At 39.3% G+C, this 27,841-nt stretch overlaps 1 protein-coding gene across 5 annotated transcripts; it reads left to right on the top strand.

The window, feature by feature from the left end:
- Positions 1-192: 192 nt before the first annotated feature.
- baiap2l1a (BAR/IMD domain containing adaptor protein 2 like 1a) lies at positions 193-27,073 on the top strand. Of its 5 annotated transcripts, none has more exons than XM_053341271.1 (14): positions 193-422; positions 1,866-1,941; positions 2,141-2,227; positions 13,539-13,600; positions 14,743-14,814; positions 15,041-15,175; positions 18,366-18,518; positions 18,626-18,769; positions 19,301-19,424; positions 19,562-19,775; positions 22,560-22,619; positions 22,705-22,852; positions 25,910-25,950; positions 26,088-27,073. In XM_053341271.1, exons 1-14 carry the CDS (start codon positions 372-374, stop codon positions 26,158-26,160), a joined length of 1,440 nt encoding a protein of 479 aa, XP_053197246.1. In that variant the 5' UTR covers positions 193-371; the 3' UTR covers positions 26,161-27,073. The 5 variants fall into 5 exon arrangements, with proteins under 5 accessions (XP_053197246.1, XP_053197245.1, XP_053197244.1 ...); XM_053341270.1 differs by having other exon boundaries at positions 25,907-25,950; XM_053341269.1 differs by having other exon boundaries at positions 22,702-22,852.
- The last annotated feature ends 768 nt before the right edge of the window (positions 27,074-27,841 follow it).

The following is a 27,841-nucleotide window of genomic DNA, read 5'->3' as shown; positions in this document are numbered from 1 at the left end:
TGCGTCATCCCCCCTCCTCCCCTAAAAAGAGGTTATTCCTCCCATTCAAAACAGACGTGTAGTTTCACTAGGTGCCTCTCAACTTTTTATTTCGCCACACACGAGAACACCTCTAGTGACGTCACGGCGCCCTCCCTCGCCCTCCTCCGCCCTCAGCCCTAAACGCACCGGGGGAGACTCTCGGTGCTTCAGTGCGTCCGCCGCCGGCTGCTGAGTGTTTCTCCGCACGCATGCACGCAGCGAGGCTGCAGACTGGGAGCAGGACCGGTTTTGGGATTTACCATTCCGAGTGAACACCTGGATTACGAAACACCATTTTTATTTTGTAATTTTTTGTTTTGTTATTTTTGTCGAGAAATAAACCTGCCAACATGTCTCGCACTCCAGATACTGTGAGCAAGCTCACTGAAAGTACATACAAGGTGAGTGAGCAAGTATTGACAATGGATGGATTTAATAACTGGAAGCCTAAATTGGGAAATGTTTATTTTTTTATAGTTGGGTTGTAATTTGTTGCATTTGAACCCTGACTATAAATCACAGCAATAACCAATAAAAACTGTTATGAGAGTTATGTGCCTGTCTTTTATCAGGACTTGTCAGGCTTTATGGAAGTTGTATCTCCTTTTATCACCTCTGGATTAAGGAAACAAAAAACCCCAAACATCTGACTGAGCTTGTGAAACCTTTTTGTTTTGTGTTTGTTTACAAGAGAAACTATCCAACACTTAATTATCACACATAGAGTCCAAAAACCTGTTATTTGAGGGACACACCCTGATGTCTAATTATCAGTAGATGCATAAATCACAGCTGACCACAGTGCAGGTAAATGTGATGAGACAGAAGAAAGTTTCACCTAACCCATCAATCAACCTGATGCATGTGATTTGATCAATAGTCATTTGATAATGAGTTTAATCTAGTTTGGTCTGTCTAGATTAATCTAATCAACTTTACACTGCTGCCTCTCACCTGTGATAGTCAGGTTAGAGTGTGTCAGGGTGTGTGTGGTCGTTTAATCCTGTCTGTGTTTGAGAAATAAGTAGACAAAAGCTAAAAAAAACAGTTTAGATTAAAGGTTAAGGGGCTGTTTTATAGTTTGGGGTTGAGTTTAAGTTTAAATTTAAAAGTAGAATTAGAGCTGGATTATTTTTTTTGTGGTTTAGTAATACATGCTGTGTGTGCATGTATGTGTGTGTCTGAGAGAAAGAGAGAGAGAGTCAAACCAGTGTTTTTCAGTAAGCCACAGTTTCAGCTGGGAGAGTGAGAAAAAAGAAAACAAGGAACCTGTTTCCCTTTTTTTTTCTCTCCTCAGCTCTGTTCTTCTTTCCTTCTAAAGTCATACCTGCCCCTTCATTGTTCTATTGAGGGCGTGCCAGGGGAATAGAGACAGGGAGGTGAACAGCGCTTGATTGTTGAGGCATTTCAATAGAGAGCCAGAGAGAGAGAGAGAGTGAGTGAGAGCTGGGGGGGGGGCTGGGGATGGGAGGGGAATGCGACGAGGTTCGTGCCACAAATAGCTGCCACTTTGTGTAGAACTTCGCTCTTTTGAGGGAGTTGTAGAGCATACGTGAAGGGTCAAGTTAAACATTGAAGGTTTTATTGTTCTCACATGGTGATATTTATAGAGCAACGTCATAAACACCTGCACTTGTTTTCATGTATTTCTATTCTCCGCCCACTCCTACAAAAATAGCTCTCATGTCTTTTATTATACTCAACATATCCCATTCTTAAAGAGAAAAGTCATTATAGGTGTGTGTGAGTAAGTGAAATAGAAAGTGACTTGGAAAACTATCATTTGGGAAATGAGCAGCTGTGCTTGTTGCTTCATAACCCTTAATCTCTGCTCTTTGTCCCAGAATGTGATGGAGCAATTCAACCCAGGCTTGAGGAACCTGGTCAACCTTGGGAAGAGCTATGAGAAGTCAGTCACAGGTAAACACACTTGACCCTCAAACAGGACAGAATGAAGATACATGACACCAAATGATCAACAAGTCTTAAATGTGAACTTTGAATTATCCCTTTTAAAAATGATACAGCTTTAGTTGCTCAAAACTCCTTTTACATGAATTTGACCAGAACATGTTTCCCAGCCAAAGACTTGATGATGTTTGTCTGTCTCCCCATGCAGCAATGACCCTGGCTGGAAAGGTCTATTTCGATGCCGTCTCAAAGATAGGAGAGAACGCTACTCTGTCTCCAGTCTCCAGGGAGCTTGGTGAGTTTAATGCGAGCCCAGGTTAAATCTACTCACAATGAGCCATATATCTCCTGGGAGTCTGCATTATATCCACACTCAAATGTCTCTGCTGAGAAAATAGAGCTTGTAAAGGATAATTATTCCTGACCTGTATTTCTATTGAAATTTACTTAAAGGAATAGTTTGAGATTTGGGGAAATACACAGAGGCTATTCACTTTCTTGGTGAGAGTGAGACGAGTTACAATTAGGGCTGAGCAATATACCGATATTATATTGATATTATGATATGAGACTAGGTATCATCTTAGATTTTAGATAACATAATATCTTGATATAGCATAAGTGTTGCCTTTTCCTGCTTTTAAGGGCTGCATTACTGAAATTACTGTGATGTAATTTTCTGAACACAACAGACTTTTCTAGCTTTTCTATTATTTGCCTTTATGTCCACATTAAAGAGGATTATTTATCAAAATATTTATAGTGTAAATATTTTATGAAAGCATCAATATTCATTCCTACAATAATGTTGCAAAATCAAAATCGAGGTATTTGGTCAAAAATATCATGATATTTGATTTTGTCCATATCACCCCACCCTAATTACAGATATATTTGCCCTTTCAGTGTACTGTCAGGCTTCAGCCAGCATCCTGAAAACAAGGAGAAAAAGCTGGTTTAGCAACTTGTGTGATCACAGGACTAGACTAGTTCTTCTTAATAATGCAATATCACGTTTTAAATAGTGAGCTTTATAGGCGGTGGTTGATGGATTGTGTTACCTTTGGACAGAGCCAGGCTAACTGTTTTCAACTGTTTCCTGCTGGTATTAGCTTCGTGTTCACCATGTACACAAGTACGCGGCATCCATTTTTTCAACTTGCTTGTTCTATTCCACACCTGTGTGTAACTATCTCCCCAAATACAAGTTAATTATACAAATATGAGGAAACAACAGTGAAGCTTTGTGGCAGAGCAGCAGCAGTAGGCATTCATTATTTTCCACGGTGTACCTCTTGCTCTGATCGAAGTGCTTCCTCTCCTCTATCTCCTCCGTCAGGCTGCTGTCAAGCTTGTGCAAGTTGTTTTTCATCCATCCTATGACTCATCTCCAATTATTTTATTAGTGCTAAAATTTGGAGCCGACCTACTTTCTACTTTGTCCGTGCTATTACAATTCATCAAGTGATTTTTGTATTCTGCTGCGTCACGCCATAATGTGGGGTGGGGGGCTTACGAATTAGCTTCCTGTGAGCTCAGGTTGATGTGACAAATTTGAGCAGGGCAGTTTAAATGGCAAGATAATCCTCTGTCACTTAGCTCTAAAGGAAAAGTGTTACCATAGTGAATATTAAGACCATTTACATCATTCTGCTTTGCCTTTGAAAAATATAGCTGTGGATTTTTCTATTACTTCGAACCACTTCCCCTCCTTATACATGGCATTTGTAATATTTCAACTGATGAAATGTCAGACAAAGTGAAACAATGTTCACAGAGCTGTCACTGTGTGAAAGAGACGGGATTAGGTGTGTCTGACATGTTAAGGTGTAAATAAAGGAATAAGGAAGTTGCCAGTGTCTCAAAATGTATCTCAAAACTATGAACAATACCTTTCATAATGCTAAATGGAAAGCATTGCCAAAAAAAACAGACTCCCAGACATCACCTCTCCCCTACTAGTCAGAGAGATTTTCTGTCTTTTCTAATGCATTTGTTTTATATATGCCAGAGGATTAGATAAATATAGTTTCATATTTGAGACTTAATAGACCAGTGTGTAGGATGGCATCTGTTGGAACATGTAGCAGATATTGAATATAATATTCACAAATATGTATTTTTTCATGTTTTATTGAATTTTCAATTATACCAGGACAAAAAGGGCTAACAACAATCTAAATGTTAAAACATAATACTTAACAGCTCAGCACAGACAATCAAAGAAGAGATTTCCACATTTCGAAGAAGTTGTTTGGATTGTACCAGACAAATCATGTGGTCCAGCAGGATATGCTCTATTATGATCCTATGCCAACCAGAGATCGTGGGAGCCTTACAGGAAATCTACTTACGTAATATGTTTTTCCTTGCACAGAATGTTAGGACATAAAACAGTTTTCTATGATGTACATTAGTAATATGACCACTGGGAAGACCGAGGAGAAGTGACACTGGAACCAGTTCAAGACTAGACAGAGTTTACACTAGACCAGACAGCGAAGCCTCAATATCCAGCCAATTTGAGGAAGTATTATTATGAACTCAGTCCATCTGATATTGTAAAAGGGCACTTAACTGATATTTTTTAGGTCTGGGAGATCCAGGTGAACCACCTTACTTGGGAGCTGTAAGTTGGACATTTTAATCAGAGGTCTTTGTTCATGCCAAATGAAAGAGCCAAACCATCCATTTTTATAGTGAATAGAATGGAAATCATTCTCAGTGGATAAAGCAAACAAGAGACCAAGTGTGCAACTCTCAGGTCCTTCTTGATTATTTCAAATAATGGACTGAAATTGGCTTTGAACATCTGATGAAACTCCAGTGTGATAGATATTCCCAAATACACAAATCTTGTGGGGGACCACCTGAAAGGAAAGGGATTAGGAGAACTGGGCACCTGAAGCCAACAACCTACATATAGGCATAGCTTCAGATTTGGAAAAAAAGTATTTTATACACAGATAAAGCACTAAAGCACTAAACTGGTGCAGCAATATTAGGCAGAAATAATAGCATAGCGTCAGCATATAAAGCAAATTTATGAGATTTCTAGCCAACAACCAGCTCATATATCACACTTAATTACCTCTTATGTTACAGCTAATGGCTCAATCACCAATGCAATTAACCATCCAAAGCCTCCCTATTGCCCAAACACCCCCTTCATACTAGCAGTGAATTGCGAGTGAGGAGGAGCTACATGAGAATAGTGTCTTAACAGCGTCATAGAATACAATCAGGGTTGCAAAAATGACCACAATAGAGTTGCAAGCTTGCACAGGTATAGGTGTGATTAAAGCAATTGCACATGTTTGGCGTGGTCTATATGTGTGGTGGTGCCCGATGTGATATCATTTCATGGGGCCCAAAATCCCTGGAAGCGCCCCTGGTTATGACTGCTGTCAGTGGTTATATGAAACACCACCCATTTAATGAAATTGCTGCCTAGATGAAATTGCTACAGGGTAAAGAACATACAACACTGTCAAAGACTTTTCCTCCATCCAAGGAGAGTAGAAGACCATCTATTGCTCACCATTGACACATGAATCACATTCAGTTATGTTCTGATGTTATTACCAGAATTATGGCCCTGTGTGATCTTCTTTGAGTATGCAAGGCAGAAGGTTGACAGGGCTTTGGATATGACTTTGAGGTCAACATTAAAAAAGTAAAACAGGTTTGTAGTAAGTACAATTTTGTGGACACTTGTTGGTCTCTTGCAGTAATGGGGACAGGAGTACTGAATGAGTGGTTTCACATGTCTAAAAAAGGATCTGTTAACAGTTGTCTGAATTCTGTATAAAATTCACTAGTGGGCCCACCAAGGCCTGGAACCTTATCATTATGAAATGACCTAATGCCGTCTTGCATCTAATCTCGAATGGCTGTGATTTCTTTCAGCTTGGACCCTGTGGGTTTGATAATATATCTCTGCTGTTGTAAGTCCCACCCCCAACACTTTCTGTTGTTCTGTAGGGTTGCGTCTCTTGTTGGCTTTGTAGAAATGATCAATCCCCTCACATAGGTGCACAGGCTTTAGAGACTTCGGAGAGCAAAAAAGGGCTACTGGCCATAGGATGTAACATACTCTATGAATATGTGATCTTTTAAAATGAAAGGGTTCAAAGTCCAGTGCTGAGATAGTCCCCTAGCATTTTTACGTTCGACATCTAAGCACTCAGCTACACGATCAGATATGACAATATTCCCGGTTTTGGAGGGGACCAGAGATTTCAGCATAGTTTGAGGAGTGATGAGTCTGTTCTGTCTATTCAGGTCCTTTAATGATGATACAAAGCATGCTTATTACACATTCTGACACCGCTTTTGATACTCAGACAGTAAAGGAAAAACCTTTTAGTTGTAAATTAGTTATAGTTTTAAATTAAAATAATATTACGTGTCTGGCAATGTTGAGGCATTCTACAGACACTATTACGAAATGCTGTCAAATGCCTACCAGTGCTGTGATAGTTTCACTGCATACCAAAAACAACGAACTGAAACAACTTCACAAACACTACACTAGATGTTGCAACTTTTTTGATATTTAGAACATGTGAAATGTAAAGGATTGCAGCTTTAACCTTGAAAATAAAATGTGAGTCATATCAAATACAGTCAAAAAGTTTATTGTTGGTTAATAGCAAAAAAAGACCAGAGAATCTCAACATTTTCTATATGTCCTCCTGCATTTTCCCTTTTTTCTATTTGCCACTAGGGAGCATGCATATAATTTGTATGTTAGAGTTTACACGTGGCTGCAGAATATTTAGGGAAAAGAATGAAACAAGACAGAAAAGACAGAACTGGCCATTGAAATTGTATAAAAAGATAAAATATGTTGCACTGTCATACTATATGACATCAGAAAAAGCCATCCCAAGATCTAAAAAAGCTTTGGGTAAAAGGGCAAATGAAGAGTTGAAATCCCGGCGTCTCAGTTGTTCCTTGACTGCCTGGAATAGATGACAACGAGACGGTGTGAATTCTCTCACAAACTGCAGCGAGCATAGTAGCAAACACACTGAACAAACAGACAGACAGAGAAGACTGTCTTCCCACCACTGACCCTCCTCATCCCCTGTTCTTCCATCTGCCTCACTAAAGCCACTGTCGGTCTTCTGTGGCCAAGGAGGCTCAAGCTGTATTGAAATTACTTCCTCAAGTGAATTTCTAATCTTTCTTTCCCTGACTGAAAGAACAATACACAATCAAGGCATAAAAGTCATAGAGTTCAGCATAATTACCTCTCAACTGCATGCTTTCAAGAGTGGGAGACAGAATACATTGTACAATACATGTTGTTATGACTTTCTCTCCACTGCAGACACCTGTAAGAATTTTTTTTCTCTACAAAGTGATAGATTGTTTTCTTTTCCTCCCCTCTGTGAATGGGGTGGTGTAAAAAAAGCATTTGCGTCATAGTGGTTGGCAGGTATTTGCAGAAAGTTACCTGAGGCTTTTACTTCATGCCGCGTTGCTCCTTGTCTACATGACTACAGTTTGTCCACATTTTCTGTTTCAGACTGACGCTATAATGGAGGTGAAAGTATTCTGGCAATAAGAAAACACGTGTAGTCAAATGTCAAAGCTGCCTGAGAAAAATGTACAATGAAAGGTTGAAGCTGTTGTCAGTGGTCATCTACTGTTTGAGCTCTGTTCTCTTACTAAAGCTTTAAGAATGGGTAAAACAGCTGTTTCATCTACTACTTATTCTTTCAATAACCCCTAGAATAAATGTTACCTTATGACGTGCTTCAAAACACTACATTGTCTGGCTCTTCTATTTATAATTATTTAATGGGCCAATTTGAACCAATTACACCACATTTGAATTTGCAATATTTGCAAATGTTAAAAATTAAAAATGAAGCCTTTTGGTGACAGGGAGCAAAAATGATGTGAGGACTATACAAATATATATACCTTAAATCTTGCTCTTACAAATTATATGTTGAATAAGCAATACATTCAATCTTGTTAAATTCAGTACACTTACAAGTTGTGCAGCTAGTGTGTGGTGTAGTGTTACCAGTAGCTTATAGTGGCTTAAAGTAACATAAGAAAGATAGACATTATGACATGTCTCCTTCTTGTGTTAATGTTACACTACATTTTAGCAAGTCATATACGTCTTTTCACAATAGTAAAAAAAAAGTTTTAAAAAAAGTAAGCAGACCATACTTAACCAGAAGATTATTTCTGTTTTTCCTGCTTGTGGTCCCATTCCTCAATTAGGTTACTTAATGTTGATGTCTTGAATGCAGCTATAATCAGTATTTTTCATTATAACAATGTATCAAATGACTGTGTGTAATGTGAGAGGGGTCGATCATGGTGATAAACCTACAAAGAATCAGCTTTGCAGAGCTTTATAGCCAGTTTAAGCTCATTGTTTAGCTGTACAGTCTGCAACTGTACTGTTTTAGTTCACTCTCAACACTCTCATGGTGTAGTTTTCAGCCCCAGTAGACAGTGTGAGAGAAAAAGCTCTAAAACCCCAATGTATACTCTGCTTACCAAACAGACACAGTTAGCGATTAGCTGGTGAACATAGTGGAGCATTTATCAGCTAAGGAGCCAGGTATTTCGCTCAGGAGTTGGTGGAGAACAAAATCAGAGCTAAAAGAGAGTGAATATTGGATTTACATTCATTTCAAGTAAAAGTCCAAATGAATGCTACCTAACTGCTGGATGTCTCAATATAGTTAGAAACTTTAAGGCTACTAGATGTACTTGAGAAGTCACACATGATTATAGCTTGACATCAGTAAATATAGCTTTTTGTTACCAATCTATAATACAGTGCTATAGCTGTGTACATCACATAACACTGTATATTTAAAAGTCATAGTTTTCAGTGAGTGTATAATTAGAAACTTCCTGTACATGAGTGTATGACTGGACTCCACAGGGAGTTGCCATTCCACTCTGAAAAGCAGCAGGTATTGAGGGACTGAAAATGTTACTGGAGAAAGAATAGCATGATCCCCACCCCTTCCACCCTTTCTTTGCGCTGTTTGTCAAGCCACAGAAATTGTTTTAAGAAATATTGAGGTACACTGTCAGCATGAGAAAAATGGTAATGTCAGCCAGAGTGATTTTTTTCCCACCCAGAGAATGCAGATTGAGAACGGAGAGAGCGCTGAGAGTGTTTCCCGCAGATAGCTTCTGTAACAGGTTTCAGCTTTTGAGAGGGGGGTTGATGTCATGGTTAATAAGAGTTTGTGGCATTTCAAACATCTGGCTTCGAGTTATTTCATGAGGCTGTTCTACTCTCTAGACACGACTCGCAGTATCGTCTCTATCAACAGGCGTGCGTGATAGCCAATTTATCATTCATTACAGACACAACATCACCAGGAGCATCTGGTGTCAAAACCCAAAAGTCAGTGAAAATGCACCTCCTTTCATTTTTCTCCCTGGGTCATATTTAGTCTGAGAACACCTGGAGCAGACTCATCTGTCCAAGCAACAGCTATCTGAAGCAAAACTTAGGAATCAATATTTCCTTGTTATGGTGGGCTCCTTAGGCCAATTATGTTTGAACCTTTTAAGCACTTTTCTTTGGATTACAAAAATTATATTTAAAGTTCATTTTTCAGCTTTAAAGGTGCTAGTAGAAGTGCTAGCTGTTCCCCTGATTCCAAATAAATGTATTTTCCAAAACCTTTAGCTTAACTGCAACTCATGATAGAAATAAAGGGAACCACTGAGGACAATTAGCTGCCTCTAAAATATCAGCCACATTGATTCAGATTGTTTTTCCTAAAGCAGATAGAGATTGATAAAAAAAAAAGTAAAAAAATAAATAAATAGGAGGACAGAGGTTGTTTTTGAATAGTCCACTTATTGTTCATTCAGTTATGACTCACACTTTGCAACTCTCTTAATGACCCCAAACCTCAAACATACTCATTCTGCATCCACCATTAAGCTAAAGCCAATTCCAGTACACTGGGAGTTTCCTCCAAAGGGGCCTCTAAAAAAGACCAGAGACTCACTTACCACTCAATAAAATGTGACACTGAAGCACCTAAAGCCTCGTCACACTTCAGTCCTCCCACAAAGATATCCCATGATCCTTTTTGACCTCTCCTATGCTGACTCAGCATTTCAAGTCATTTATTAACTGTAATAGATTTCAACCAGTATTTTGTGAAACCTGCAGTGTTATAAAAACTTTAGACGTACTTATTCTTTATTTTCTCAAAATGATTAAAAAACCCATGCAGTTTAAGCTTATTTGAGGTTTGCTTTCTGTGTGTATATGAGATAAATAGAGATTGGTTGGAGATGCTCAAGGCTGCAGTTATTTTTATGTGTTCCAGCAATAAATGATGTTATGTTCTGTGTGTGATGGCAGGTCATTATTCTGTGTTAAAGAAGCTGCCATAGGTATTGATCTGCGGCACACACAGTAAACGTGCTGAATGACAGTAAATGCCTAGCCCACTAAACAATAATAAATTAATACAAACCAAAAAGGTTGCTTTTTGATCATCATTAGTGTGATAAACCCATGATCAATACTCAAGGCGGACATATTTGATCGGTAATAATGACTGCAAAGTGCTCCAAGCTCTTTGGGCAGCAACTCCCACACTCAAGTCTTTTAGTATTTGTGTGTGAATTTAGTTTACAGCTGTGTTAAAAATGTGTATCACCCAAATGTCAGCTTTTTAGGAACCAATCAATGCAGCTTTTAGGTCATCCAATGGTTGTTGACAAGACAGTCACAGTTCTGGAGCTTTCGGTCACATGTCACATTATCTTCATCAGCTGTTGGTCCAATTGTCATGAATTGTAGTTGCTCTACGACAGACATTAAGAGAACAATTACACCTCAAGGTTTATTAGTTGTTCTAGAGGTTTGTCGGTTGTGATTAGTTGTTAAAACAATTAGTTCTGCAAAGGCACAGAAAGGTCTACAAGTTGTAGGACTCAGTTTGGTTCAACTAGTTCAAAACCATCAACATAGGCGTTGTGAATTATTACAATGAAAGTACTATTTCCCCTCAGACAATAGGATTTTCTTCTACCCCACATTGGATGACAGAGAAGTTTCAAAGATATGAATTGTCTTGGTGCTCTGCTTAGAGGAACACTGACTGTATGGAGAGATTAACCAGTCACCGGTCCATGTGTTTCACAATTGATCAGAGTGACATCATCATGATTACCAGAAGGGAGTAGCTTCTCTATGGCAACATTCAAACCAAATGTCTCTCCCTACCTTCACTGGAATGTGTATAATTAAGAAACTGACTCACATAGGAGGTGGTCACACTCTATAACACACACTGTAAGCTTGCGTGGACAAGCCCAGTGATGCATCTCAATGAAAAGTTCTTATAACTGAGACTGTGAGAATAGATTACGTTTGCACTCTGCAAACAAAGGTAGGATTGAAGAACCAGAAAACTTTAGCTCCATAAATCTAAAATAAACATAAGACGTAAGGAAAAAAAAGTCAAATTAAATTACAATACAATACAAGGAAGGTTAGGTTAGATAAAGTGGTAAAATAGAGAGGAAGTGGTCCGGTTTTCCCCTGCCAACACCATCTCATATTGCAGTTTCCTTATCACACACCAAATAGGCCTTGGCTGTGTTGGCACAGGGCATATCCAGCTCATAAATCATGTCACCTATTGAGAATGTGGAAGGCGTTCCTCTGCGTCCTATCAACAGTCCTGTAAAACACGCATTTGATAGAGGCAGCACAAAGATTGAATGCAAATCACTCATCTTTAGTATTATCAACTTAGTTATTACAAAAAGGGAATATCTTTTTAATTGCATCTTTGACACTTTTCAACATTGTTGTGAAGGCACAGTTAGGTTATGAATAGTTATTCCTCCTGTTTTTTATCTTGACATCTGCCAGGCGTGAAACTCAGACTAGCAAGCATCATGTGTTGGATTAAAAGGTCAAAGTTCATTGTTTTAGTTGTGAGCAACAGTATCTGAATCAGAATGAACATATGGTAGACTTAAGGTGAGCCGGGTGGGTGTCGGATGAGCAAGCCTAGGAGAGAATAGGCAAAGTATTTATAATAATGAATCATAAGTCATATCAGTGAATCATGAACGGTGTGATTTTCCACAAGGATCTTTTATCAATTCTGTACCGGCCTTTGTGAAAATTCTTGTGAATATGGTGTTGTGTATTTAAAAACTGTTTAGGAGAGATTAGATTATCTCAGTACTTAAAATCCTCAACAGAGAACAAATTGCTGGCAACAGACATAGATTGGAGATAAGATAACCCTGTTGTTCTTTTAAGTTGATGAACTTGAATAGCAGTTGTCACCACTCACTTGTTTGTCATTCACTTCATTGAAAAAGAATCTGTTTTACTTTACACCCTGTTTCCATGGAGAGAAACCCTGCAAGCATCTCTGATTTCTTGTCTGTCTCTCTTTACCCTGATTCACCCTCTCAGGTTGTTCACGTGACAGATTCATGCCATATACCGTCTTTAGGCAGGTTTTCACACCTTGTTAACCCCAAAGGTGAAACCTGCAGGTGTACAACGGCCCCTTTGAACCCCCCTCCCAACCTTTCTCAACACCCCCCCCCCCCTTCCATTCCCGTGCCGTCTGTTGTTGGGGCTGTACAAACACCCCCCGGCCCAGCGCCGCCCCAGCGCCACCCCTTCCCATCTGAGCACAAAGGCAGCATTTACCAGTACGTTCTGGTGACCTTCAGAGGGCAATGTTGTTGTAGCTGGACCTGCTGCCTGCTGGATCACAGAAGTGCAGCTCTGTATCAGCAGGTCATTACATTTGTTTACTCTGAGTGTATGGGTGCAGAGAGGAATGTCAGGTGTTAGGTCAAATGTGTATGAGTGTGTGCTCGTTTTCACATTTAATCGTGTTAAGGTGCTGATTGCTGACATGGGCAACTTTTACAGATTTTCTGACGTCAAAGTTGTCTTTGCTTTCATCTTAAGGTGTTGAAATTCAGGATAGTTTTTCCCTTTTCCCTCATTATCCTAGACTCTCACAACCAGATATGATGTCCTGTACAGTTTTCACAGGTTTTACTAGAACACTGTGTCCTATAGTAAACCTTGAGTCTAGATTTCGCCCCATTGTGATAGAGGTTGCTCTATAAACTGCTAAGCTACGATTGTCCACTTCTGTTTACAGTATTGACTCACTGCTATTGTCTCATGTCATATGCTGCTCTATCTGTGGTGCAGCATGTGTATGAATGTAGATTGTTCTGTGTCTGACTACACAATACTAGAACGTTTCATACAGATTACTTATTGACAGCTGTTCAAATATTGAGAAGAGATAAGTCATGTGAAAAATATGTGCTTTAAAGATGTACGCAGGTCTTGGTGAAAAACACATCTTATTGTTGTTAGTGATATTTCACAAATTATTATTATTATTTTTTTTTAATCCTCTTTAATCTGAATCTTTTTATTCACTTTTTCTTTTGGGTGTGTTGTTTGCGTTCTGTTATGTACCTCTTTTAAAAACTCCTCTTGACCTGGTCAGGATACAAAACCACAAAACCAGTTTCTCTTTCTTTGTAATGACTTCTCTGAAATTCTAAAAGTCTTTCCGTCTTTCTAGGTGTGGTTCTGATGGAGATAGCGGAGGCCCACAGGAAGGTATACAATGAACTGGAGGAAAACGTGAGTAGTCGTAAAAGATACTGCTGATGATTTTCTATGTTGTTCTTACTGTCAACAAATCCAATGAATTGATCCCACTAACAAGTATTTCCTGTGTAACCAAAGCTCAATATAGCTTATTCCTAGTGAGCCACATCATTACACAGTGTGACATTCACATTTTCAGACGGACTGAATGGACTGAGTGCCACCAACAGCGAAGGGATGTTGGAAAATATTGAAAAATGTACTGAGACATTGTTGGGATTTATTGACAGTAAGACAAATATAGAATATAGACAGCTTCCTCTCAGCTTGGCTTTTTAGGTTGTTCCCTACAACTGAAAGCAACATAATGGATCTGAACAGAGAAAAAGTTCCAAAGCCTCTGCTCCGTTGACAATTATGTCATTAAAACAATTTTGTGCGTAGACAGGTCACCTTTTTGAACCTCTATGAGTGACCAGATGTCATTCCTAGAAGGGCCCAGCGGCACTCAATGTATCTTCACAATAGACAGAGATTTGCCCTATGTTACAGTCTCCTCTCTTGACACGAAACCTTGATAACCCCTTTAAGGGCATTCCTGTTCATTTTAAAGAGTTTCAAATTGTTGTAGCAAAAGGTCAAAGATAGTTTGACAGGAATGGAGAAGCCACAGAATCATTCCTGACCCTGTCGCCTCAGGTGGTGGTGATGGTGGTGGTGGTGGGTGGTGTTGCTACAAATACTTGTGAGCAACAAGAGACATATTGAAGTGTCAACAGTTTAAATATGGCAACACCTGAAAAGCCACACGTAGTCTGACGTCAGAAAATTTTTGTAAGCCAGCAAAAATGCAAATAACGTTATATGTGCATGACAAGCTTTCTCTCATTTCTCTGAGTTGCCTTTTGACAGCCCTGGACTGACTGTAATTTATTTGTGAAAGGGGAAAGTTGTAAATGTTTAACCTTAACATGCTGATAAGCCATCGCTGGTGGGTGGAATCTCCTCCTCTCAAAAGTCCATTATCATGCATTCCACCAGGTCACTCCACTCTTATCGTAAGGCTGCCATCAAGCCATGTGACTGAACTGTACACTGTGCTTAGAACAAAATGATGTATGTTGCAACAAATGTGATGTGTTTTTTTTCTTCTCTCTCTCTCGTTCTCTTTGCAGTTCAAGAGATTCCACAAAGATGTTATTAATGAGCTGGAGAAAAAGACAGAGATGGATGTTAAATACATGAATGTAAGTGTCACCACATACCTTTCTATCAATCAGTTTGAATATCCATCAACCCAATAAAAACCCAGGCAAGATTTAATGAAGTAAGTTTAGCTCATTTCCAACAAAGACGTTATTTCAGCTTCTCTGCATCTGCGGAACGCTCCTATGATGACAACTGCAATCTGTTCATCTCATCAGTTCCTCCCTTCATTTGTCTTTTGCCTCTACTGTCAAATTTCTCCTGTAGGCCACCTTCAAACGTTATCAGTCAGAGCATAAGGTGAAGCAGGATTGCCTGGAGCGCTCTCAGACAGACCTGAAGAAGCTGAGGAGGAAAAGCCAGGGGAAGCACTCATCCAAATATGAGATCAAGGAGAATGAGGTGAGACCCAAACCAGACCAGACCGAACTTTTCCTTCCTTTTAAGAAGTAGCGTGCACTCGTTGATGTTATTTATGTGATGAGGTGGCTAAATAGATTTTACACAGTGACACAAAAGAGAAAGAAAGAGGTGCAGAGCTAGTGCTGTTCGTGTAAGATGAAGACTTACTTACTTCTTACTGGTTATTTTGATATTAAAGGCATGACAGAATTGATGACAGACATTTGAGATGCGTGTTCAGACACCATAATACACATAAAAAAGAAAACAGCTTAAGTGTCCTCAGATGTTAACACTCAGCACAAGTGATGAAATGCCAGAATGAAAACTCCTTTGTAAATAGAACAAGGAACTAAAACCATCAGAGTTGCCACCACACCTACTGCTGTTTAACAGGGCTTATACCTCTGCTGACTGCATTCAGCTTCAGACGGAAAATTGTGTTTTCACTGAGGGCGCACACACCCAAATTGCACAAACGTATGTCTCAATGCTCATAAATGTGCAGACACACACACACACAAACACACACAGAGTTCCCGACCCTGCTGAGATACAGAAAATAACTTTAATATTCACCAAATGAACACCTGACAGTCATGGAGTAAAATGTCAGATGATACAGACGGACTTAGATTTTGAGTGTATAGTCATATTATTGAGAAAACAGTACTGTATGGAAAGTGCATGTGTTTGTTTCTTTTCGCCAGTACACAATACTTTAATCACCTTAATCACCTTTAATCATACCTTTTCTACATCTTGCCTTTATCAAGATGGAACTGAGGTTATTTTTGGTTTTCTCATACTCTATACAGTCCACTGATCACACGACAACATGACTTCACTTAACGTCAGTCAGCATAGTGTCTCGTCTATAGTTTAATAACCAATAATCCATAGAAGTATGATAAATAACCTTATTTTGGTTGCAGGATTTGGTGAAGGGTAGAGTAGAGTGACATTGCACAGTGTTTCCACTTGTAGGTTGTTCCTGGGTCCTTGTTCTACCAATAAGTTCCTCACTTTGGGCAACCCAGTTATCATCATATCCGTCATAGTCACGTGTCCAATAAAACACTATATATAGCAAGTGTATAAAACCAAATATCATCTGGATTGATTTATAACATGTTTTATGATATATTTAGTTCCCCTAGTTACAGGAATTTACAACACTTATTTAATAGAAACCGAAACAGTCATCATTAATGTTACCACCAACCAAATATTCAGGGTATATAAACTTTAGCAAATTCAGTCATTCACCTTCATCTGTGAATGGGTAAAAAAATATGACAAAATTTCCCATTGTTATTGAGAACTAAAATATGACTATCTCAGAGGACTGTATGTAGTGCAGAAAACATTTGAAGCATAGTGTATGTGTGTTTTTGATGGAATTGCATTGAAGCAACACTGGTTTTCACCTCACTGTGTGTATGCTCTTAAAGTTGGAAAGTACTGTGTCAGGTTTGGTTTTTAAAGGAATCAAATGCAACAGGTTTGTGAACATGAAAGTTGAACATATTAAAGGTCACACTTTTGACTCTTGCTGCCATCTCAAACTGCTACATGCCTCTATGACTAATGCTATTGTCATGCAGACATGTAGCAGACTTGTTTTGAGTGGATGCTCCTGATATTAGATGTGTTATATGATCTTTGTGCATTCTTAAACGATACAATGGTCAGTGTTGTGTTGTTACTCGTCAGTGTTGACATCGCCTTGCTTGAACAGGTTTTGTTGCACTGATCCAAGTGAGTCCAAATCAGTGTGTGTTGTCACCGGGTGTTTCTGTCCTGCTGTCCACCAGCAACAAGCGGTCCACCTCTGAGCAACACCTCAGATTGTGATTTGCTTTGTAAATGAATGTGGTGAGCTTGAGAAGGGATTTGTGCCTGTGTGTGTGTGTGTGTGTGTGTGTGTGTGTGTGTGTGTGTGTGCCTGAGTAATAAATCTTGTCTGTCTCTTGTTTTAATTTATTGACTGTTTTCATGGCCTCACTTTGATGATGGATGGTGAGTGAGCCCGGCTACTTTCAAGAGGATTATTAAACAAAGCCTTTAATTGAAAAGTCAAGAAGTGGTTGTAAAAAGGGCTGTTGGTGTTTAGACACTTGATTCCCATCTCTCTCCTTTTCTTGACATGCTGTTTCTTTTTTTCTATGCTGCTTAAATTGGTCTCATGTTTATCTTTGTACCTTAGTGGCACCTTCTAAAAGGCACCTGTACAATAAGTCTCCTTATCTGGGTGGAGCTAAATAGCCTGTGCCTGGCTCTTTAGGTGAGCTGAGAACGGGGGCCCCTCCTCCTCACCAGTTTTTATTATCTGATATAAATGGCACTAGGACTCTACAAGGGAGGTGAGACTAACTGCCCCAGCTTTCTAATAATCATGCATTGTAGGGCTCTGAGAAAGATGTGTGTCTGCTCTCCAACCTCTCACTGAGACTCTGGCTAATGTTTGCTGGGAAAATGGGAAATGAAGAGCATTGATTCAACGTCTGACAGGCTATCATGGGGAGAGAGAAAGAGAGAGAGAGAGAGAGAGAAAGAGAGATAGAGAGAGAGAAAATGAGACCAGACAGTAGAGCAGAGCTCTTTAGAGAAAGGCTGCTTTACCGTCACCATGACAACATGAGGAAAATGGAGAGAGAAAAGAGGGAAGTTTGGTGTAAAATAAAGGGCCGGGGGGAGGTTGAGAAGTCATTTTAGAGCTTGATTTTGTCAGGTCCAGTGGTCCTCTGACAGGTTGGATCGTTCTCAGTGTCTCTGTGGGGAAGGTGTGTCTTTCAGCACACTAATTTGCTTTCAAACTGAGCTAAGTGCGCTCAAGAACAGCAGGAGACAAATGAACTTATTACTAAACTATCGACTTTGATTACAAAGCTCATTATTGCCTCAATTAGTGAATATGACCTGAGCATGGGAATATTATTTTGCAGAGTTACTCAGACACTTTAGAGCTTGCTTTACACTCAGTACTAAGTCTGCACAAATCCTCCTAATTGATACCCTGTAGATTCACTCTATCTGTACACCTATATTCATTTTCAGTGCACTTTTTGGTCACCTGGAAAATCCTCCAATCCTCCAATTTTGTTGCTCATTTGAAATTTGACAAGTTTTGAATCCCCCATCCACTCTTTCTGATCTCCTTGTTGACCTCCCTTGACTCTGTACACAGTGCATGGAGACCATCTCATCGCGCCAGATGGACATGCAGAAGTTTATTGCCGACGGCTGCAGAGAGGCACTGCTGGAAGAAAAGCGGCGCTTCTGTTTCCTGGCAGACAAACACTGCATGTTCTCCTATCAAATTAGCAACTTCCATGAGAAGGTAAGACGAGGCGGAGGAGTATTCCCTGCATAGTTAGATTAACACAATAGATTTTTAACCATGATCTACTCTCTTTCTTTCTTTCTTTCTTTCTTTGGTATTTCCAGGCCAAAGACATGCTGTCCGTGAAACTCCCCAGCTGGCAGGAAAAATGCAGTGACATCACGAAGGTGCCGGACACGGTGGAAACCATGATAGATGGGCTCGCCACCACTCCAGAGCAATCGCCACTTGTTCAACGCTACAACAGGGTGAGCATTCATGTATGAATTCATTGTGTTAAACCAAACACCAACGCTCGTGTAAAGATGTCATGTCTGCTTTGTGTCACCTGTTACTTTTCATCACACACTTTCATATCTCACTTTAAGATGCTACAGATAAAATCAGTTGATAAGATCATGGCCAGATAGTACACAAGTAGTGCAAATCATGTACAGTAGAAAGTATGGCCCTGGAGTTGTGGATATATCTGATGTATGAGATAGAGGCTGTTGTGTGTAAACTGACTATCATTAGCCACAGGAAACCCTGCATGTGCTGTTGTTATTGCCTCATTTTAAAGTCCACTGAATGTTTTGGCCATGGCTGTTTATTACTGCGTTGGCGGGAAGTGATAAGCTCCAACTGCATTAAAGATTGTTGAAACATCATGACCTTGATATGGACTTAACCTCGTTCATGCACATGAGGTCATTCAACTAAAACACTTGTTGTGGTCAGAGTATTTCCAACTCATATTTGGTCACATCTTTTAATCATATTCTCTGTCATCTCCTCAGAACAACGTGGAGTCAGCAGTACCACCTCCAGCACCGCCACTAAAGGCTCAGATCAGTCCACTAGCCAACATGTTCAACCCAGAACCCAGATCTTCACTCACCTCCTCTTCAGACCACAACTCTGGTACGGCTAGCACACATGGGATATCAAGTGTATTTCCCAATTCGCTTAAATAGATTACCTTTAATCCTAACCTTTGACGGATCATTGACAGTATCACATCTCTAATGTCTGTGTTTGTGACTCTTCACTGCCTTCAGACCAGGGCAGTCTCGGGGACGACAGCCTGTCCAGATCGACATCCATATCGTCCGGTCTCAACATGAGCAGGAAGTCACGGGTTAGGACCATCTTCCCCCACACGGCGGGCAACAACGACACACTCCTCAGCTTTGACGACGGCGACATCATCGCCTTGCTCATACAAGAGGAGAAAGATGGCTGGCTGTATGGAGAGCTGGAGAAGACACGGCAGTAAGTTTATACTTTTTGCATATTAATCCTTTTTTTATATGATGTGTTGATGGCTCAAACCACCTTAGCTCAGTTAACCCAACCTGCATTAAATGAGCGTTATCTCTATCAGGATAGGGAGAAAAAGCATGAATGAAAATATTCTTTATTGTGGATTTTTGTTAGTTTTTGCATTTTATTCCTTTTTACAATGAATCATACTTTACCCATCTTTTTATTTTATTCAAGGCTGGTGAGTGCATATTTTCCATATTGTCTACAAATCTCATGGAAGGAATAAGACCAGAACAGTTATATCTGTGTATCCAAACCATGATAAAGCTTATTTCTTTTTGCCATAGGGGTTCATTGCTGTCCAAAATCTATTAAAAACACATCAGTGAGTCACAATATTGCACTTGGGGACACACGTTCTGGGAACTGCAGCTTATTTTGACTCAATTCTATGTATGCCATCCTTCGCACACACTTCAAGCACTGCAACAAAACCTACTCAAGCAAAATAATGTTAACACTGACCATTAAAACCTCAATTTAAATGTGATTTTTGAAATGCTAAAGATTAGATTTAATGAGACCACAAGGCTGTTCGGTCAGTTAACATGCATAATCTGCTGCTGAAAATGGTCCCCATACAATTTAATACAGTTTGCATAATGTGTGCATTAAACTACAGTGCCCATTTGTTTTAGGAAATTGGCTTTGGTTGGAAAGTACTGAGAGATGGACTAATGCATTAAAAATGTTGGTCTTTTCATGTGATTTGTTGACATTAATGAAAGAATATAAAATGATTCAAGTGATATATGTGTTTTCAAATGAATCACAACTTTCTTATTGAAATAGAACATTTTATAGTGCAGTACCTCTCCTCATATACTAGATTTAAATATGATCAAAATACAACCTTTGGCACACCCACAAGAGGAAATGTACTTTCATTTCCACAAATATGCAGCACCGCGGCGCTGACACACAGGTGTCTTCCACATGCCTCAGGTGGCAGTACGAGTTTCTGCTTTGTGTTTGTTAATATTTTGCTGTGCTAATACATCTTGCCTAGAAACACAGAGCACGTCAGGTATGTTCGACATGACAGTCGTAAAGCTCCATCTCTCTCTCTTGCCTAACGGCAACACCACACACACACACACACACACACTCACACACACACACACACACACACACACACACACACACACACTCACACATATATACATGCAGTAACTCCAGGTGCACACACGCACACAAGAGAATGTGATCTTTTAAAAGTGGCGCAATGATGAAAAATGCTTGATTTTTCTTCCCCCTCCACACATGATGATGAGTGAGTGAAATGAATGTCAGCGAGGGCTTTTTAAAAAGCAATTAAGGTAAAATTACACCCTCATAGAGCAGCTTTGACTACATGTCACCTCCAGACTGCATAGAGGGAAAAAAACTTCTCATGTGGTAAAGCAAATTCTTTCTTGCCTGCTTAATATTCTCTTATATAAACACACCATTGCACCTGTTAGCCTTGTGTGTCTTGTTTGCACAAGTGATTCGAGCATGTTTTTTTCACAAGTCATGTTTGTATATGTAACTCCAGTGGATCAAATCTGTGAAGTAGCCTCTGGATTGCATCTGTGATCACAATCATCTTCAACGCCTCTCTGGATCAATTAGGACTCCTAATGTAGGCGAAAGGATTACAGAATGTTTCACAGAGCTTGTGTCAGTTTTTTTTTTCATCCCCACTTTGAAACAAATTAACGAGAGCCTTATCTGCTCCCCTTGCGTGTGTGTGTGTGTGTGTGTCATTAAGAGCCCTTTGAATTGGAGTGGTTTTAATGCAGTCGGTGGCGGTTTGTCAAGAAGAGGACATGTTGGGAATAAATCACAGTACTTTCTGTTTCTTAGCAACAAATCCATTGCTTTGGCCATCTTTTTCTCCAGACGTGACTTGGAGACAACTTCTGAATCTTACTGAGTAAAACCTGCTGTCTGTGATGTATTTTCTATCTGCTGTGTGCATCACGATCTGATGTGTTGTCTACAGCAGTGATTATCGACCAAATAACAGATTTGCTTGCGGTCTGGAGGAGAGAGTTTGTATGCAAGCAGAATGTCACTCCTGCTCTTACCATTTTATTTAATATATTATTGAATGAAGTCCAGCATCCACACATAATTCAGAAGAGCAATTCATCATGTTAACAGAATAGATTTTTGGACATATTATTATGTGACCTACACAGGCTGAAAAACTTACATTGGAACAGAGTTTATGGTTGTTGTTTTTAGGTAACTACAATATAGATGAAAGATCACATTTTTTTTCACATTGATTAATTGCTTGAACTGTTCAATCTATGAAGTGCTAAAATAAAAAGAAATTGTGAAAAATGTCCACTTATTCTGTCAACCATCACGTGAGACAGAGGAATGCAACAAATCCAGCAAAAGAATATTTGGCTTTTTTTGTTTGAAAAATGATGACAATGAATCGATTCTCAAAATAGTTGCTGACTCATTTTCTGCAAATTAATTGCGCTAATCTTTTTTTGTTGAATGTTTTATGGGTTAATCTTCTATTTAATGTTTTGTATATCACACTTTGGTTGAAAGGTTGGTGGTTATTGCTTCAACAGTAGTTTACATTTATATCTCATACTGAATCTTAGGAAGAGTAATTATAACAACTAATAGCGATCCAATCAATCAATAAACACTTAGTACAACTGGTTATAGAAGTTTTATGATATTTCTGATAATGTGCTATATTTGTCTCTCTTATATTAGGCGGGGCTGGTTTCCGTCATCTTACTGCAGACCTTATACTGAGTCTGTGATATCAAATAGGTAAGACAACACAACAACACGAGTCAATGATTTGTTTTATAGCTGATGTTGGATGGCTGAACCTTTATGTCACCTGTCTTAGCAGCAATTTGAGCACCCCGGTGCGTAGTCTGAGCGTGGTCAGTCTGCCAGAGCAGGAAGAGGAGGGGCCGGTGTTGCTGCCGCCGCCAGACTACAGCGACGAGCTCCCCTCCAGGCCGGCGGTCATCTCAACACCCACGTCACAGAAAACGGTCAGTACCAGGACCTAACCTGGTGAAGGTCTGGTGTATTCATTAAATCTACACAAAGTTATATTTTCTCCAATTTGAAAGACAAACCCATTTTACTGGCTTAAATTTTATAATCGGGCAAGTTGTAAAATAACCTTTTGATGATAACTGTGTCCATTTAGCCAATCACAGAAAGAAAAGTGGGATAATAAAGAAGAGAAAATATCCTTAATAGCAACATTCGATCTTTTGCCTCCTCTGTGGTTTGCTTTGACATAAAACATCATTGACTGGTGGGAATGGTACCATATGAGCATGCAGTATAATGATGTAATTGATGTATGCTCTGAATTTCCCATTTACCAAAGAACCCTTAAAGAAAATGGTGCATTCAAAAAGTGCTTTAGGGAAGACGCAGGTCAAAGCAAACACAGACGATCTATCTACAGACGAATCTGTTATATGGGTGCAAGGTTATGGATTTGACGCTGTAACATACTAACATGCTGTAATTGTAACTTTATTTTGAAGCAGCTTTTCTCTGCAACAAGAAGACATGAGATGCTTTTGTGTTTGTGTTTGTGGCTAAAATAAGCTTTTCTGTAGATGTGGTGAACATTGTTTATTCCTCTATTCGTCTCTTGTTAATTTGTTACTTTTGAAAGAAAGTAACAAATTAATTGAACGGATGAATTAGCATTTGTACTAACTTTTTGTGAGTATGGTGCTTTTTATATTTATAATTAGTACGATCAAAACTGAATCCATTTCATTTTAAAACCATGACAGTCGACATACATACAAGCCATTGAAGTAGTTTAAAGTGACACTATGTAACTTTTTGCTAAACTGTAGCCACTGTGGACACAAGTGCCATTTAAAGTACACATGTACCATTTCTTCTCTCAAACTGTACAAATGTTATTTCTAAAGTTTGTTTCTTTTATTATTAAGTTTAAGCTAAAGGACTAGGGTAGACAAGTGTGGTTATATTAGGAAGCAGCTTTGTTTGATGGTCTGAGCGTCTGTTCACTGGGTCTTCACAGTATTTCCTGATAGGATATCTTTATTGCCTTAGTTGATATGTCATACAGTAAACGCCCACACCACAAAATGCCACCTCACAAATTCAGTCTGACTCACGTCTTATCAACCTCTCCTCTGCATAGTCATCGCCTCCTCAAACCAGAGCCAGAAACACACCTCAACTCCTGAATCCAGTTCAAGGAAGTATATTCATCCAGTCAGTTATTTCCGTGAAGAATATGTTAGCTATAAAGATGTTTTATTCACAATTATGGCTACTGATACACACTTAAGGAAACATGAGACCAGAGAACTGTTGGCTCAAAGATTTAAAAGACATGTGAAAAATGCTCCCAGCCAGGTTTTGCGTCTGTTCAGGAATGAAGAGAGGGTTACAGATGGAGGCATAAAAGGATAAGAGGGTACAGACACGGTTTCAGATCGTGGTGTGTCAGCTGATACAGAATGAACTACTAACTCTTCAGCCAGTAGACAAGCCCAGGCACTTCTTTCTCCCTCATCATCACCTTCTTCACTCCTCTGTCTGTACCCTGTGTCCTTTGTATCTGCTGCCTCAGGGCTTTACCAGGAAATAAACATCTATTAGAGATACAGTAGGAACCCCAATGCTTTCCCACATATTCTTTTTATTATCTTATCATTTTTGGAGACTTTTTCCCATCATGAACAAAAACTTTCATAACACCACATGCATTACATGAAGTCATTTTTTCACCCTTGATGGCGGAACAGGCTGACTGTGCTCTTTAGGTTTGTTATTGTGACTGTAAAGGTGGACTTTGTCACCGTGTCCATGGTTGACTTTTTCCCCCTGAGTTTCGCCTCTCAGGCAGCAATCAATTCTCACCTCCTTAGCTCTAAAATTAACTTTATCTCCTGGGTGACACAGATTTAGAGATAGAGGTTTCCTGGTTGCAGTGGCAAATGTTAACTGTAATGGCTCAAGTACTGTAGTCATGTGACTTCCTGCCAACACTGTAATCAACTGTATGTATCAATTTATAAAACCACATGATGTGACTTTTTATAGTTTTGCAGGTTTAGAATGTTTTGAAGAGATTTTTAGAAATAGGTTTATCTGCTTCTCAACAGTTTATGATATAAAAAATGTGTATATTACAAAGATTCTGAAATATTAGATTTTAATATTTTTTATATGCACGACCAAAGAGGAGGTGTTTCCTGAAAGGCAGAGTTCAGGGTAAAAAGTCCCCCAACTTTAACTGTGGCTGCATGCTCTGTGACATCTGGGAAAGCATGTTTTTACAATAATTAATGAACACATTAAAAGCAGTCTATAAGTTTTGTAAAAACTTTCGATTATAAACATTCATTTGCATTTGCATTTAGGAATTATGTTGCAAGTTACCTTTTCTATCTTGTCACTGCACACTGAATAAATAAATGATACAATTTTGAGATATGTGCTGTGATCTGATCGAAAATGAAAACATCATACACACAACTACAAACTCAAAGGTAGATGAGAGTATGATGTATTTATTGGCTTCTATTAACTGTCATGTCAGCTTTACTATATTTTTTAAGCAAATATGTGCTTTAGTACCCTTCAGGCAGGTATTCATGTTCCTCTACTTTTATCGTCCCCATGCTCACTTGGCTCTGTGGAGGCGATAAGATTATCATCGTCCTCAGGTGAGAGAAAAAGAGGAGTGTGTCTCTCGCCAGCCTTTCTAGATTATCTAGATTCCAGACTTAGTGAGGTCTGAGGTTGTAGCATAAGTATGTGTCAAAGCTCCACTGCACCGATCAAGGAGGAGGAGGAGGAGGAGGAGAAGGAGGAGTGGGGTGGGAGGGTGGGGTGGGGGGGACCGTTGATGAGAAATCTAATCAAACCAGTCAGACAACATTGACTTTTATCACAGCTGGAGGAAGGGTGTGGGTTTATGGTGACTGTTGTGGTGTGTTGCTGGGTAGCTGGTGTGTGTGTTTAATATTGTGTGGTATTTCTCTGTTTGTCTGTTTCGCTGGATCTTGAAGGGTCTTTCTGTCTCTGTTTTCTCACAGCAGGTTTCTTTAGTCAATGGGAACGCAAAGGCTCCTTTTCTAGGGTGAGTGACCTAACACAACTAACAAAAGAACTCACAGATTTCCACCCATGTTGGTGACTAATTAAAGACTTAAATGATTTGATTGATATTCATTGTTTGGTGGATTTGAAATTACTTCAACCGTTTTCTCCCTGCAGAGGAGGGAATCCGTTTGCCACAGTCAAGCTGAGACCAACTGTCACGAATGATAGATCAGCACCAAAAGTCTAACATGGAGCAGGAGGATTTTCACCGCTGTCATGCCTTTTTTGGGGGAATCATGCAACGTGGGACCCCTGCAACACACCAAATATCACCCTAACCCAACATCTCATTGGCCTGCATCCTAGTCTGTCTCAGTACCAGTCTGCTCTACTGAAGGGATCCATTGTTTCTTGGTATAAATGTCTTTTACTGTGCCAGTGTTTGTTTTACATTAGATACAACAGGGAAACATTACATAATATAAACATAAAGGAGCAGGAATTTTGATAAGCCTTGTAGTACAGAGGAAATATTTGGAGTATCAGTCTGTGTCTGTGCTAAAGTAATAATTCACCCCAAAATTAAAACTGAGACTGTCTGATCACCACCACGTCCCTTCACTGAAGTTAATAAGACTTCCAAATTCTCTCAAAGTTCTGATTGAGTGGGGTTGTTGTTTTTTCATGAAAGAAAATTGAAGTGTTAAAGCACACAAGTAAAATTGCTCTAAGAAGCATGTACAACTATCATGCAAATTTGTATCATGTAATGATGTAATGATACAAAAGCTGCAAGGAACCTCACGACTTTAGCACCATGTTTAAGTCGTGTTTTGAACAAAATGCTAACACTGGCATGCAAACATGCTTAGAATGGGGATGCTAGCAGGTATAATGTTTACCATGTTCACCATCTTAGTTTAGCATTTTAGCATGCTGTTTGCTAATTGGCCCAAAACACAAAGTGCAGATAAGGCTGATGGGATTTAGTTTTGCATATAAACTAAAGTAATGGACCAACATTTTGACCTAGTAGTGGTGCTATAGCTTATTGGAAGTTATTACAGTTCATCCTGAGGGGGATATGACTGTGTGCACCAAATTTCTTGGCAATCCATCCAATAGTAAACAGTCAAAATATTATATATATATATATAAGCACTGCCTTCCTAAGAGCCATGCTGCTAGCATTGCTAAAAATCTATTTGCATGTATCACATTAAAAGTTGTAAACTGCCTTTAGCAGCCTAAAAATCTGTCTTATTAACTTCACTAGTTTGGGAAAAGGCTGATACAGAGCTATTGGGGCTACAGTAACTGCATGTCTAATGGAACTGACATGGAAATTAGGGGGGGGGGGGGGGGGGGGGGGGGATCCTGAATCATCATTTTGAGATGCAACGTCCCTTCAAGATGAGATGATAATGCTCAGACTGTTTCATGAGGTCTTTTCTGAGCTTGTTTGTGCTGCAGTCACTGCAGTGATAAATGCATAATGAAGAATTTCAAATGTAAATGATACTGACCTGATGCTGAAGAAACAGACCAGTGGCCAGGCTGTCTTCCTGACTTGCCAAAAAAACAAACAAAAAACAAACATTATTTCTATTTCTATTAATTATTTTTGTCTTTCTTTTCTTTTCTTTTTTTTAAAAAAAAGAGGCATTGTGATATACAGAGGTTGTGAGAATGAAGGGAGAGTGACGTGTTGGGGAAAAGGGTTTGTCATTTGAGTGACAGCAAAACAGTATGTCACTGTTTAAAATGAGAAGGCTATTTATATACAGTAAGTTTATATAAGATATTTGAATAAAATACACATGTCCCTTCGAATACAATTGCCTCTGATGTGCTCAATCAGAGCCGTGGATCCCACACTGGTTTTGATTTGACTGCTGGTATGTGATTTAAATGGGTAAAATGACCTT

Source organism: Scomber japonicus, chromosome 20 (assembly GCF_027409825.1).
Source record: "Scomber japonicus isolate fScoJap1 chromosome 20, fScoJap1.pri, whole genome shotgun sequence".
Lineage (NCBI taxonomy): Eukaryota > Metazoa > Chordata > Actinopteri > Scombriformes > Scombridae > Scomber > Scomber japonicus.
Note: the sequence above shows the minus strand (reverse complement) of the source record. Positions and strands in the feature narration are given on the sequence as shown.